This window comes from Ovis aries, chromosome X (genome assembly GCF_016772045.2).
Source record: "Ovis aries strain OAR_USU_Benz2616 breed Rambouillet chromosome X, ARS-UI_Ramb_v3.0, whole genome shotgun sequence".
In the NCBI taxonomy this organism is placed as follows: domain Eukaryota; kingdom Metazoa; phylum Chordata; class Mammalia; order Artiodactyla; family Bovidae; genus Ovis; species Ovis aries.
The window spans coordinates 77,361,461-77,377,378 of record NC_056080.1 but is presented as its reverse complement, the minus strand read 5'-3'; the positions used below and the strand labels follow the sequence as shown (position 1 = coordinate 77,377,378).

Below are 15,918 nucleotides of genomic sequence, written 5' to 3'. Positions count from 1 at the left end.
ACACACACACACACACACACACACACACACACACATATATATATATATATATATATCTCCATCTGTTTGTGTCCTCATTGATTTCTTCCATTAATATCTTATAGTTTTCTCCATGCAGATTTTTCATCTCTTTTGGTAGGTTTATTCCTAGGTATTTTATTCCTTTTGTTACAATGGTGAATGGGATTGTTTCCTTAATTCCTCTTCCTGATTTTTAACTGTTAGTATATAGGAATGCAAGGGATTTCTGTGCATTAATTTTATATCCTGCAACTTTACTATATTCATTGATTCGCTCTACTAATTTTCTGGTGGCATCATTAGGGTTTTCTAGTATAGTATCATGTCATCTGCAAACAATGAGAGTTTTACTTCTTTTCCAGTCTGGAGTCATTTTTATCACTTTTACTCTCTGACTGCTGTGTTTAGTACTTCCAACATTATGTTGAATAATAGTGGTAAGAGTGGGCACCTTCTCTTGTCCCTGATCTTAGGAGAAATGCTTATTGTTTTTTCACCATTGAGAATAATGTTTGCTGTGGGTTTGTCAAAAATGGCCTTTATTATGTTTAGCTATGTTCTTCAATGCCTACTGTCTGGATAGTTTTTTTTTTTTATCATAAATGGATGTTGAATTTTGTCAAAAGGTTCCTCTGTATCTATAGAGATGACTGTATGGTTTTTATATTTCAATTTGTTAATATGGTATATCACATTGACTGATTTGTGTATATTGATGAATTCTTGCATCCTTGGGGGAAAGCCCACTTGATCATGATGCATAATCCTTTTAATGTGTTGTTGAATTCTGTTTCCTAGAATTTTGTTGAGGATTTTTGCATCTAAGTTCATCAGTGATATTGGCCTGTAATTTTCTTTTTTTGTGGCATCTTTGTCAGGTTTTATTATCAGGGTGATGGTGCCCTTGTAGAATGAATTAATGAGTTTTTGTTTGAAATTTTCTGGAAGATTTTGAGCAGGATCAGTGTTTGTCCTTCCCTATACTATTGGTAGAATTCACATATGAAACCATCTGGCCTAGGGCTTTTGTTTGCTGGCAGATTTTTTTTTTTAATTACAGTTTTAACTTTTGTGATTGGTCTCTTTACATTTTCTATTTCTCTGGGTTCAGTTTTGGAAGGGTATACTTTTCTAAGAATTGATCCATTTCTTCCAGATTGTTCATTTTATTGACAAATAGTTACTCATGGTAGTTTCTTTTTTTTTTTTTAACTAGGCAAAGAATTTTATTTATCTTTGTCCCAAACTTTATTCTTAGGCTTCTTCAGCTTCATAAGCTGCAAAGAATGAATTGTATATAAGCAAAAACTGAAAAGAGCTGCAGTGTCCAGGGGCTTAGGCTTAAAAATATTAGAGATCTAGATTTTATCAGATCCATAAGTAAAACTTTAAAAAGCAGTCATAATATAAAATAGCAGCTCCCAGTAACTTCTTCAAGATTTATCTTCTTCAGAAGTTAACTCAATTCAGTTTGCTTCATTCTTGGAAGCCTCATCAAAATTCTCCACAAGATCTGGAACTTCATCATCATCCTCCTCTCCAGTGGTAAGTGATGCTTTTCCATCCACAGATTGTTTGGGCAGAGCTTCAGCCAGTCTCCTTAAACTGGTGAGACTGTGGGCACCAAGCTGGTTAAAGATGCTGACGAACATTTCTGTCAGTTGCTTTGTCTCAGCGTGGCCCATAATGGTGAAAGTGTTTGCTGCCAGAGATGCCTGAACTTTAGGGTTGTTAAAGTGGATCACTGTTCCTTGATTTGTGAACATATTCACCTCTTCAATACCAGAAATATTGTTTACCCCTAACTTCTTTAAAGAGAACTGAAGTTTTTTGTCATCTGCTGTAGCTGTTCTATGAACCACCTTCTTTCTACGAGCAGTTCCCTTGTTGGACCGGAAATGGGGCCGTGCGGGGGACTAGGGTTGGCACTCAGGTGGTCTCAGGCAGACCAGCTGAGGTCCTCATAGTAGTTTCTTATGACCCTTTGTATTTCTGTGTTGTCTGTTGTAACTTCTGCTTTTTTATTTCTAATTTTATTGACTTGAGTCATCTTCCTTTCTCTCTTGATGAGTGTGGCTAATGGTTTGTCAATTTTATCTTATTAAAGAAACAGCTTTTAGTTTTATTGATCTTTGCTATTGTATCCTTCATTTCTTTTTCATTTATTTCTGCTCTGATCTTTATGATTTCTTTCCTTCTACTAACTTTGGGGTTTTGTTCTTCTTTTTCTAGTTGCTTTAGGTGTAAGGTTAGATTATTTATTTGATATTTTTCTTGTTTCTTGAGTTAGGCTTGTATTGTTATAAACTTCCCTCTTAGTACTGTTTTTAGTGCATCCCATAAGTTTTGAGTTGTCTTGTTTTCACTATCATTTGCTTCTAAGTATTTTTTATTTCTTCTTTGATTTCTTCAGTGAACTATTGATTATTCAAAAGCATACTGTTTAGCCTCCATGTGTTTGTGGGGTTTTTTTAAATAGTTTTTTTTCGCCCTATACCTGACATTTGATTTAGGTCATGCCTGAAGAAAGGCAATGCCAAAGAATGTTCAAACTACTGCACAATTGCACTCATCTGACATGCTAGTAAAGTAATGCTCAAAATTCTCCAAGCCAGGCTTCAGCAATACGTGAACCGTGAACTCCGTGATGTTCAAGCTGGTTTTAGAAAAGGCAGAGGAACCAGAGATCAAATTGCCAACATCCGCTGGATCATGGAAAAAGCAAGAGAGTTCCAGAAAAACATCTATTTCTGCTTTATTCACTATGCCAAAGCCTTTGACTGTGTGGATGCCAATAAACTGTGGTAAATTCCGAAAGAGATGGGAATACCAGACCACCTGACCTGCTTCTTGAGAAATCTGTATGCAGGTCAGGAAGCAACAGTTAGAACTGGACATGGAACAACAGACTGGTTCCAAATAGGAAAAGGAGTACATCAAGGCTGTATATTGTTACCCTGCTTATTTAACTTCTATGCAGAGTACATCATGAGAAACGCTGGACTGGAAGAAACACAAGCTGGAATCAAGATTGCCGGGAGAAATATCAATAACCTCAGATATGCAGATGACAACACCTTTATGGCAGAAAGTGAAGAGGAACTAAAAAGCCTCTTGATGAAAGTGAAAGAGGAGAGTGAAAAAGTTGGCCTAAAGCTCAACATTCAGAAAACGAAGATCATGGCATCCGGTCCCATCACTTGATGGGAAATAGATGGGGAAACAGTGGAAGCAGGGTCAGACTTTATTTTTCTCGGCTGAAAAATCACTTCAGATGGTGATTGCAGCCATGAAATTAAAAGATGCTTACTCCTTGGAAGAAAAGTTATGACCAACCTAGACAGCATATTCAAAAGCAGAGGCGTTACTTTGCCGACTAAGGTCCATCTATTCAAGGCTATGGTTTTTCCTGTGGTCATGTATGGATGTGAGAGTTGGACTGTGAAGAAGGCTGAGTGCTGAAGAATTGATGCTTTTGAACTGTGGTGTTGGAGAAGACTCTTGAGAGTCCCTTGGACTGCAAGGAGATCCAACCAGTCCATTCTGAAGGAGATCAGTCCTGGGATTTCTTTGGAAGGAATGATGCTAAAGCTGAAACTCCAGTACTTTGGCCACCTCATGTGAAGAGTTGACTCATTGGAGAAGACTCTGATGTTGGGAGGGATTGGGGGCAGGAGGAGAAGGGGACGACAGAGGATGAGATGGCTGGATGGCATCACTGACTCGATGGATGTGAGTCGGAGTGAACTCTGGGAGATGGTGATGAACAGGGAGGCCTGGTGTGCTGCAATTCATGGGGTCACAAAGAGTTGGACACGACTGAGTGACTGAACTGAACTGAACTGATACCCGATATTTAATCTTACAGCATCATGGTTAGAAAAGATCTTGAAATGATTTCAAAATTTACCAAGGTTTGATTTGCAACCTAAGATGTGATCTATCATGGAGAATGTTCCATCTGCACATCAGAAAAAGCTGAAATCTATCATTTTCACATGATATACCCTGTAAATATCAATTAGATCCTACATCCCCAATGTATCATTTTGCACTTGTGTTTCTTTATTAATTTTCTGTCTGGATAATCTGTCTATTGGTGTGAGTAGGTTACTAAATACCCTCCCCCAACTCTTATTGTATTCCTGTAGATTTTCCCTTGAATTGTCATTAGCATTTGCCTTATGTGTTGAGGTGCTGTTATGTTGGGTGCATATATATTTATAATTGTTATATCTTATTGGACTTATACCTTGATCATTATGTAGTGTCCTTCCTTGTCTCTTGTAAAAGTCTTAACTTTAAAGTCTATTTTATCTGATATGAGTTTTGATACTACTGCTTTCTTTTTATTTCCATTTAAGTGGAATATCTTTTTCTAGCCCCTCACTTTCAGTTTGTATGTGTCTCTAGGTCCAAAGTGTGTCTCGTGTAGAAAGCGTATATAGCGTCTTGTTTTTGTATCCATTCATCCAGTCTGACTTTTGGTTGGAGCATTTGATTCATTTATATTTAAGGTAATTATTGGCATGTATGATGCTATTACTATTTCCTTTATTCTTTTGAGTTTTATTTTGTAGATCTTTTCTTTCTCATGTGTTTCTGTCTAGAGAAGTTCCTTTAGTCTTTGTTTTAAAGCTAGTTTGGTGTTGCTCTAATCTCTATAATTTTCTTGTCTGTAAAGCTTTTGATTTCTCCCTCAAATATAAATGATATCCTTGCTGGATAAAGTAACCTGGGTTGCGGGTTTTCCTTTCATTACTTTAAATATATCCTGCCACTCCTTTCTGGCCTTCAGTGTTTCTCTTGAAAGATCAGCTGGTAGCCTTATGGGGATCCATATGCTATGCTATTTGTTGCTTTTCTTGATGATTTTAATGTTTGTTACTTTGTTTAATTAGTTTGATTAATATGTGTCTTTACATGTTTCTCCTAGGGTTTATCCTATTTGGGACTCTCTGGGATTCCTGGACTTGAGTGGCTAGTTGTTTCCCATGTTAGGGAATTTTTTTTGCTATAATCTCCCCAAATATTTTCTCATACCCTTTTTCTCTTTTTCTTTGAGGCCCCTATAATTTGAATATTGGTGAGCTTAATGTTGTCCCATAAGTCTCTGAGACTGTCCCTGTTTCTTTTTACTCTTTTTTCTTTATTCTGCTCTGCTTCAGTTATTTCCACCATTCTGTCCTCCAGCTCACTTATCCATTCTTCTGTCTCAGTTACTCTTCTATTGGTTCCTTCTAGTATATGTATATGTATATATATATATATATATATATATATATATAATTTTTATTGGTCTTCATATGCTTTACTTTTTTATTTTTATTTTTTAGTTTTTTATTTTTTTTAATTTTAAAATCTTTAATTCTTACATGCGTTCCCAAACATGAACCCCCCTCCCACCTCCCTCCCCATAACATCTCTCTGGGTCATCCCAGTGCACCTGCCCCAAGCATGCTGTATCCTGCATCAGACATAGACTGGCGATTCAATTCTTACATGATAGTATACATGTTAGAATGCCATTCTCCCAAATCATCCCACCCTCTCCCTCTCCCTCTGAGTCCAAAAGTCCGTTATACACATCTGTGTCTTTTATCCTGTCTTGCATACAAGGTCGTCATTGCCATCTTTCTAAATTCCATATATATGTGTTAGTATACTGTATTGGTGTTTTTCTTTCTGGTTTACTTCACTCTGTATAATCGGCTCCAGTTTCATCCATCTCATCAGAACTGATTCAAATGAATTCTTTTTTACAGCTGAGTAATACTCCATTGTGTATATGTACCACAGCTTTCTTATCCATTCATCTGCTGATGGACATCTAGGTTGTTTCCATGTCCTGGCTATTATAAACAGTGCTGCGATGAACATTGGGGTACATGTGTCTCTTTCAATTCTGGTTTCCTCAGTGTGTATGCCCAGCAGTGGGATTGCTGCATCATATGGTAGTTCTATTTGCAATTTTGTAAGGAATCTCCACACTGTTCTCCATAGTGGCTGTACTAGTTTGCATTCCCACCAACAGTGTAGGAGGGTTCCCTTCTAGTATATTTTTAATCTCAGTTTTTATGTTGTTCATTGCTGATTGTCTATTCTTTATTTTTTCTGGGTCCTTGTTAAACATTTCTTAAATCTTCTCAATCTGTACTTCCAGCCTATTTATCTGTGCCTGTATTTTATTTTAAAGATTTTATATTATATTTATTATCAGTACTCTAATTTCTTTTTTAGGTAGATTGCCTATTTTCTCTTCATTTTTTTGGTCTTGTGGGTTTTTACCATGTTCCTTCATCTGCTTCATGTTTCTCTGTCTTTTCATTTTGGTTAACTTACTGTGTTTGTGGTTTCCTTTCTGCAGGCTCGTGGGCCATAGTTCCTCATAATTGTGAAGTCTCACCCCCATGAGTGGAGTTGGGCCAGTGCCTTGTGAAGATTTCCTGGCTGGGGGGACTCATACTTGTGTTCTGATAGATGGGGCTGGATTTTTTCTCTCTGAAGGAGAGTGCCATATTCAGTAGTGTGGTTTTGGGTGTCTATGGGTTTGGTATGGATTTAGGCAGCTTGTCTGCTAATATTCAATTCCTGTTTTGCTGAAGGATAGGCAAAGGGCATCTGACACTGGAGCTTGCTGGCCTTTAGGTAGGGCTTGGTCTTAGTGTTGAGATGGAGGCCTTTGGGAGAGCTCCTGCTGATTAATATTCCATGGGGTTGGGATTTCTCTGGTCCAAAGTCCTCAAATTAGTTCTCTCACCTTGGGGCTTCAGGTTAAACCCTTTACTGTAGCACCAAGACTTCTTTGGCTACACAGCACAGAAGACAAAACCCCAAGATGATTGGTGAAAGCAACACTCAATAGTCTAGAACACCCAAGAAACTCACACTCTCAAAGATAAGAGAGAAAAGATGGTAAAAACAGGAGCCAAAAAAGAAGAGAGCAATCAAACAAAAAAATAGACCGATACCTAAAAATGAATACTAAAAACTAGACTTTCAAAAACACAACATTTAGAACATAGAAAAAATGCAATATAGCTAAAGGGTACTATAAAAGGTAAATAAAATAAAATGAATTTGTGTAAACTAAGATGCTTTAAAAAAGGAAAAAGTAAGTTATAGAAAATAAAAATTAAGGGAATAATATAAAAAGAGCAAACTTAGAACAATATGAAAAAGAAAAAAGGGGGGAAATTATATACAGAGTGGTGGTAAGAAGAAGGTCCTCGTGATTCCTCTTTTTTTCCATCCCACACAGTGGGTTCCAGTCAATCTGCCTACTCAGAAAGTCCTCCAATATTTCTAGGAAGGTCTCTGGACCTGTTGTGGGCAGTGTGGGGTTTGCTCAGTCTCAAATCTGGCCTTACTCCAGCTTGTACTTGTTCCCAAAGTCCACAGTTGTACCCAAAGTCCACAGTCTCAAGGTAATTGTGGGGATTCAATCCACTGCACCTGTGGCTGCAGGTGTTATACCCTTTCTCTTTTTCGGTCACACAGCCCCTAGTGTTCCACTTTGGTTTTGGACTGAGCTCTGCTTGTAGGCTTCCCTCTGCTGTCTGCTGCCCATCCAGGCAAGAGGGGGTAAAAGGCTGATACTTATTAGGGCTCACTTGCTCAGTTGGGCTGGGGAGAGGGAAGGGTATGGCAGCCACAACTGGGATCTAACAGGGAGTGCCTGAGGTCGTAGAAACCTGCTGAATGTTGTTATAGTCAGGTGGGCTGTGTACTCTCCCAGAAGAATTGGCCCCAGGTCATGGGTCCCTAGAAAGGGCCAAGTTGCTTAGGCTCCCAGTAAGGTGTGGGCAGTAACCTGTGCCTGCTCACAGCCTGGTGGCAGCTGCTTTGTCAGTGGCTAATGGCTTACATTTCCTCCTCTGGGATCATAAATTGCAGTCGTGTCCAATTCTGCTGGTGGTGCTCCTAGCAGTTTTGCTGGTTTTGGTGGCCGCTGGTGAAGTCAGTGTCCTGGTGATTACAATCTCCTGCCTCTCTGAGATACCCAGTCCCCACCCTAGACTCCCTCAGCTGCATCTCACCAGCCCCCTCAGAGTATTCTTGTGGCTGCCAACCCCGGTCCTCTCCTTGGGGTCAGATACCTGAACCTGATTGAGCCTCAGCACTCTGCCCCTATTCTCTGCTGCTGGCACAGGCGTGTGAGCCACTTCTCTTCTGGGAAGTGCTGTTCCACAATGATCTCTGTGGTGAATTCTCTCCGTTTTGTCTTCTGAGCATCTGTTGCTGAACTCCCCTCTGAAGTTCCAAAGCTCCCTCCTGCCCCCAACCCTGAGGGGGTTTCTGAGTGTGTGGAAACTTTTACTTCCTCACAACTCCCTCACTGAAGTGCAGGTTCCCATCCTGAAATCCTTTGTCTCATTTTTTATCTTCATCTTTTGACCTACCTTCTTCTAAGGAGATTGGCTTGCTTTTCTGAAAGTCTGGGGGTCTTCTGCCAGATTTCAGAAGATGTTCTGTAGGATTTGTTCCATATGGAGATGAATTTCTGATGTATTTGTAGGGAGAGAGGTGATCTCCCCATCCTATTTATCCACTGTCTTGGATGCCTCCACATTTTCATTTATTAAGGGTGAAATATTGAGCATTCAGAAGAGTGGAGTTTGGGTTAAATTGGAGAATTAAAATCTTTTATATATCTATGGCATTAGTTATTAGTATTTATTTTTATTAAAATTATATCTTGGTAAATTTGTATTAAGATCTGAGAAACAGAGATCTGGTATGTCTTTAAAACAGAAACTAGTCCCAGAACTTCTGAAATAAGAATAGGTATGTATGTGTATCTATGTGATCAGAAGCAGGGGATTGATGGTATAATTGGAGAAATTCTACTCAAAGGCAAGTTTTGTTTTGACAATTTCGGTTTCAGGTGAAGGATATCTCAACTCAAATTAGTTCAAACAAGAGAAATCTATTGGTTTGTACAAACAGAAGTCTGAAAGTCCAGATCTTTAGGCAGATCTGGTTCCAGACACTGAAAGGATGGCTCTCACTTTCCCTCTTTGACTCTGATTTCCTGTGTGTGTATGTCATCTTTTGGAAAATCTCCTATGGTAGCAACAAGTATAGGTTTCTACCATCTTTATCTCTCTCAACTGCAGAGATAGAATTTCTTACTCAAGTTCCAGTAAAAGTTCTAAAAATTTCCCTCAGTGACTGGCTAAGATCATTTGCCCATTTCTGAACTAAACATTTGGGTCAAAGGAATGAAATACTATTGGAAATGCCCATTGTCTTACCACTCCTGTGGTCAGTTAGAGGAGTCAATCTGACCCCCCAAAAAGGTTCTAGTACTAGAGGAGGAAATGGGTGGGAGAAAGTCATATTGAGAAAACAAAACCATAGCTAACACAATATACTACCAACAGTATGATCAAACTGTTGATGTGATAAGGGCACATACGATATGAGTGTAACAAAAAGCAAAGTAAAATACTTCAGTCTCAATTACCTGGATATATTAATGAAAGTGTAGGAAGAATACATGCCCATTTTTTAAATTCAGGTATGATTCTTAATTAGTATTTCTTGAGTACAGTCCTTGGACCGATTGCACCAGAATTATTTTGGAATCTTGTTTAAGATATAGCTTCCTGAGTTCTAGCCTAAATCTGCTAAATATGAACCTACAAATAAATTCCTGTTGTCCAGGAATCTACATTTTTAACAGGTGATCTGGGTGATTCATAAGAACATTAAAGCTCCAGAACCATGATTCTATTTTATTTAGACACTTTGAATTATAATACTAGGAGAAGTTATTATTTTTGGACTTGTAATTAGTGATGTAAATCTAGTCAAGCCCATTTTTTGTGCTCAACAAATATTTGATGCATTGAAATCTTGCTGGTATCTTACTGCTGCTGCTGCTGCTAAGTCGCTTCAGTCGTGTCCAACTCTGTGCGACCCCATAGATGGCAGCCCACCAGGCTCCACCGCCCCTGGGATTCTCCAGGCAAGAACACTGGAGTGGGTTGCCACTTCCTTCTCCAATGCATGAAAGTGAAACGTGAAAGTGAAGCCCATGGACTGCAGCCTACCAGGGTCCTCCATCCACGGGGTTTTCCAGGCAAGAGTACTGGAGTGGGGTACTAGTTCGGACTAATTAAGTAGAAGCCATCTGAACTAATGAAAGTTCAAAACCATAGGTTATTTTACAAAGGAAACATGGAGACTTCTGGCTATGATGTAGTGATGAAGACGACACAGTTCCTTTGCCCCAAAACAACTGTAAAACTCAACAACATTGTTAAAAAAACCAGTCATCGAAGTGCACTTCTTGGTCCCACAGATCTGTGTCTTGCTTCAACAGTGCTTGGACAGAACAGACCCAAGGATGCCCCTTGCTCCAGCAGCGGACCAGCCTTAAACCTTTGTTCTAGTTGCAACCTTCAGAATCAGCCACTCAGCTGCCCATGATCACCAGGGCCAGCCATCACTTTTTGAGCTTAACTCCTTATTACCATGAACTCCAAGATTTGTCAGAATTATTCCACCGAGGTAGAGGCCTCCATCAACTGCCTGCTCAACATGCACCTGCAGGCTTCCTATACCTGCCTTTCTCTGGACTTCTATTTTGACCACAACAATGTGGCTCTGGAGGGTGTGGGCCACTTTTTTTCACAAATTGGCCAAGGAGAAGCACTAGGGTGTAAAGCGGTCTCTTGAATATGCAAAACCAGAGTGACAGCCTTGCCCTCTTCCTGGATGTACAGAAGCCATCCCAAGATGAGTGGGGTAAAACCCAGGATGCTATGGAAGCCTCCCTTCTCATAGAGAAGAGGCTGAACTAGGCCCTTTTGGGTTTGCATGGCCTGGGTTCTGCCCTTGCAGATCCCCACATCTGTGACTTCCTAGAGAACCACTTCCTAGATGAGGAGGTGAAACTCATCAAGAAGATGGAGCCATTTCTCAAGTCTCGGACACAATGGAAACAATAAAGCTTTTTGCAGCCAAAAAAAATAATAATAATAAAAAATTATAATAATAAATAAAAAGAAAGAAAAGAAAAAGAAATCACCATTTCAGAGCTTGAACAGAAGCAAGTAGAAAAAAAAAGAAAGAAACATTGATTCATGAAAAACTGAATTTCAGGTATGAACAGTGAAAGTCTATGGTGTTCTTTACTGGAACTACTTCCATCCTACCTCCATATCAGGTGAGGTAGGTGAGGTTGTTCTACCACAATGGGCAGTGAAAAATCAGCAGATTTACTGGTAGAAGGGACTAATTCGGTTTTAAATAGATGATGAAAAACCTATGTCCAATGGTATTGTTGGTAAAGTACCAAATTTGGCAGCAATGAGCAAGGAAAGCCAGGAAGAATGCTAGCCTCAAGGTGAAGTCCTGGTTGGAGTCGGTGGCAGACAAACTAATAAGCTGAGATTTAATAGGGAAATTCTGGTTATGAGAGAAGCATAGAGGAACGATCCTTGGCTATCCAGGAGGCTGAATGAATGCATGGGGAGACCTGAGAAGACCTGGTAAAAATTAATAGCTGAAAATGGCCTGAATTTGTACACATACGTAGAATCACATGCAAATCCATCAGCAGTGGGTGGATATCTTACTGACTCAACTTGGTTGAGCACAGCTTCTAACCAATCATTAGCTGACCATTAAAATAAGAAAACACAGAGGTGACTCCTAGGAAGCCAAATTCAAAAGGAGAAATGAAATTCAAAAAAATAAGCAGAACAGTTAGAGACCAGAAAGCAGGAGGAGGCAAATTCTACAGATTAAGCCCAGGAAGGCTACAAATAAATGAAACAAACAAAATGAGCAACACTCTCAGTGGAATAAAGAATCCAGAACTGCTACAATACATTGTATAAAATGTCTATTTTTCAAAGATAAAATGACAAGACACAAAATGGGAAAGAGTGACCCAAACTCAGGGAAAAAGTCAATAGAAACTGCCCGAGTGAGCCCAGATGTTGGATTTAGCAGGCAAGGACTTCAAAACACTGATAAATATATTCAAAAAATTAAAGGAACCATTGTTTATGAATTAAGGGAAAATGTGATGACAACAGCTGCTCCATTGGAAAAGTTCCGGATGCTGGGAAAGATTGAGGGCAGAAGGAGAAGAAGGTGTCAGAGGATGAAATGGATGGCATCACTGATGTAATGAACATGAACTTGGGCAAACTTTGGAGGTGGTGAGGGACAGAAAGGCCTGGCATGCTGCAGTCCATGGGTTTGTAAACAGTTGGACACGACTGGGTGACTGAACAACAACAACAACAACAATATGATGACAACCCAATGGCTCAGCAGGTAAAGAATCCACCTACAATGCAGGAGATGCAGGTTCTATCCCTGATTTGGGAAAATCCCCTGGAGAAGGAAATGGCAACCCACTCCAGTATTCTTGCCTGAAAAAAAATCCCATCCCATGGACAGAGGATCCTAACTGACTACAGTCCACAGGGTCACAAAGAGTCAGACCCAACTGAGTGACTAAGTACAAACACATGATGACAATGATACAATAAAAGAGCAAGTCTCAATTTAAAAAAGGAACTTTAGAAAGAACCAAATGGAAACAGTTCAGTTGAAATTACAATAACTGATATGAAAGTTTACTATATTTACTCAAACATCATATTTGAAATGGCAGAGAGAAGAGTCATCCAGTCTAAAAAACAAAGAGAAAAAAAATTGAAGAAAATGAACAGAACCTTCTGTGATTACTTCTAGCATGCGAACTTACATGTAATAGGAATCTAAGAAGAGGAGACAAGAAAGAAAAAAAAATATTTGAAGAAATACTCAAAAACTTTTCAAGTTTGGTGAAAAATATTAATTGGCAGGTCAGTGAAGCTCAATTCCAAGTAGGATAAACACAAAGGGGTGCATGTGTAGTCATATTGTAGTCCAACTTTTGAAATCCAAGAACAGAATCTTGAACAAGAGACAAATGACTCCTCATATACAGAGAAACAATATGTTTACCCTATGGTTAACATTATACTTAATGATCAAAGACTGAATGCTTCCCCCTTAAATCAGGAACGAGGAAAAGATTTACATTCTCATCACTTCTATTCAAGACTTGCTGGATGTTCTAGCCAGAGCAATAAGGACAGGAAATTAAGTAACAGGCATCTAAATTTGAAAAGAAGTGAAACTAACTCTATTTGTAGGTGGCAAGATCTTACATGTAGTCTACCAAAAAAATTTAGAACTAAAAGCATACAAAATGATCATAGGATACAAGATACAAAATTCAATTGTGTTTCTATACATGAACAGTGAACATTTGAAAATGAAAGTAAGATGTAATTCTATTCATTATAACATCAAAAAGAATAAACTAAAAATAATTAACAAAAGAAGTATATGACATATATACATTGAAAACTACACAATATTGCAAAGAAAACTTAAAGACTTAAATCCCCCACATTGACCAATATATCCAACACAATTTCTATCAAAATCTCAGCAGGTGCTTCTTCTTTTTTTTTTTTTAAGAAATTGATGACCTGATCCAAAATTTTATATGGGAACACAAAGCACCCAGACCCAGAAAGCCAAGCAATTTTGGAAAGGAGAGAAGCTGGAGGACTTAAGGTACCCAACTTCAACTTACTATAAAACTACTGTAATGAAGACAGTGTGGTATTGGCCTAAAAATAAATATATAGATTAATGGAACAAAAATAAAGTCCAGAAATAAACCCTTAACTTTATGGTCAATTGATTTTTTCCAAAGGTTGCAAGGCAATTAAATGAAGAAAAAGATAATTTTTTCTTAGCAAATGATTCTGGATATCCACATACAAAAAATTAACTTCTACTTTTACCTCATATCATACACAAAAATTAAACTGTAAATGGATCATGGACTTAAATGTAGTAGCTAAAACTATTAAAAGTTTGAAGAAAATATTAGGACAATTTTTAATTCTCTCTCTATATATATTATATCTCAAAAAGTTGTTAGAAAATATCATTTTATGATTGTTTTTCTATGGCTACATAGAAAATCACCCCCAAACTTAATTTGTACAGGTTATTTTGCCCATGGATTCTATGTAACATAACATTCAGCATATAGAGGAGATGGTTTATTTCTGTTCCACAGTTCCTGGAAACAGCTGAAATTCTAGAATTCTGGAGGTTGGAATCATTGCAAGGCTTGTTTATTCTCATGTCTAGTGGTTAATGCTGCTGCTGCTGCTGCTGCTGCTAAGTCGCTTCAGTCGTGTCCGACTCTGTGTGACCCAAGAGATGGCAGCCCACTAGGCTCCCACGTACCTGGGATTCTCCAGGCAAGAACATTGGAGTGGTTGCCATTTCCTTCTCCAATGCATGAAAGTGAAAAGTGAAAGTGAAGTCGCTCAGTCGTGTCGGACTCTTCGCGACCCCATGGACCGCAGCCTACCAGGCTCCTCCATCCATGGGATTTTCCAGGCAAGAGTACTGGAGTGGGGTGCCATTGCCGTCTCCACGTTAATGCTGGCCATCAGTCAATACCTTAATTAAGACTGTCAACTTAAATATGCACATGTGGTCTTTGTTTTGGTATGGGACACCTTATAACATGGTGTGTTTGTCTGATGTTTTTCCCATGATTAGACTGGGTTTATAGTTTTGGGGAAGATGATCACAGAAGTGAAGTGCCATTCTCATCACATCATATCAAAGGTATACATTTATCTATCACTTATTACTGATGATGTTAATAATCTGGCCAAGGTTGTGTTTGTCAGAGTTCTCCACTGTAAGGTTACTTTCTCTCCTCTCCCCTTTTAATACTCTAATTTTTGGAAGCAAGTCACAGTAACAACCTCCTTAAGGAATGAAGAGTTATGGTTCATCTCCTTGAAGACAGTATATAAGTCATTTAGAATTCTTATACAGAAAAGACTTGTCTGTTCTTTACTTATTCAATCATTCATTTATATCAGTATGGATTCATGGATATTTATTTTGTAGTTTGGGTTATAATCCAATACTACTTTCTTTTATTTTTCCTATATTTCAAGTTTTAGCCATTGGAAGCTGTTTCAGTTGCCCCCACTACCCCTTTGTGAGTGTGTTGAGAACTTCCTTACTTTATGGCGTTACAAAATGCTTCAGGCTCATCTTGTATATTCCCTACTTCAGCCTATGAATCAATCAGTCATTTTTTTTTTAAAGACTCACGGTTATTTTTATTGAAGAATGATATTAAGTATGAACTTTTAGACACTGTGTTCACAGAGGTGTCATTGCTTCTAGGCACTTTCAGCTATCAGAGCAAGAAAATGTAGGTGTACGTATTAGCCCAGTTATGCATACAGATCTATAAATATGCATATATGCATCCATATGTATCTATTAAGCAAAGCATGATTTCATACTGAGATCTCTAACTCTAATCCAATAGCATGGAGCTTCCCAGATGGCTTGGTGGGTAAAGAATCTGCCTGCAATGCAGAAGATGTGGATTCGATCTCTGGGTCAGGAAAATCCCCTGGAGGAGGGCTTGGAAACCCACTCCAGTATTCTTGCCTGGAGAATCCCATGGACAGAGGAGCCTGGCGGGCTACAATCCATGGGGTCACAAAGAGTCAGACATGACTGAAGTGACTTAGCATTCAGACATGCACAGTCCAATAGCACATGGATCACTCTGGGCTTCTCCTTTTGTTTCCTTTTAAAACCCCTTGTCAACAGTGGGAAGCCTAACTCTCACTATTCATCATTCGTTTATGCTTATTTGTTCAATCACAGTATATTTCTACAGCAGTTTCAGAGTTGTTATCTGTCTATTTTTTAATAACATATGTCCATTTTCCATTTTCAGCTCAGCAGTGGAACTGTATCCACAAATGCCAAGGTACAATGAAATAAATTCATTAGGAATCAGCATTTTATTATTATTAT

At 38.6% G+C, this 15,918-nt stretch overlaps 1 protein-coding gene across 1 annotated transcript; it reads right to left on the bottom strand.

Annotated features, from left to right (window-relative positions):
- Positions 1 to 1,409: 1,409 nt before the first annotated feature.
- Positions 1,410 to 6,411, bottom strand: LOC101112957 (transcription factor BTF3-like). Its single transcript, XM_042242331.2, has 2 exons — positions 6,364 to 6,411; positions 1,410 to 1,937 (listed from the first exon to the last, which is right to left on the bottom strand). Exons 1-2 carry the CDS (start codon positions 6,409 to 6,411, stop codon positions 1,488 to 1,490), a joined length of 498 nt encoding a protein of 165 aa, XP_042098265.1. The 3' UTR covers positions 1,410 to 1,487.
- Between the last annotated feature and the right edge of the window lie 9,507 nt (positions 6,412 to 15,918).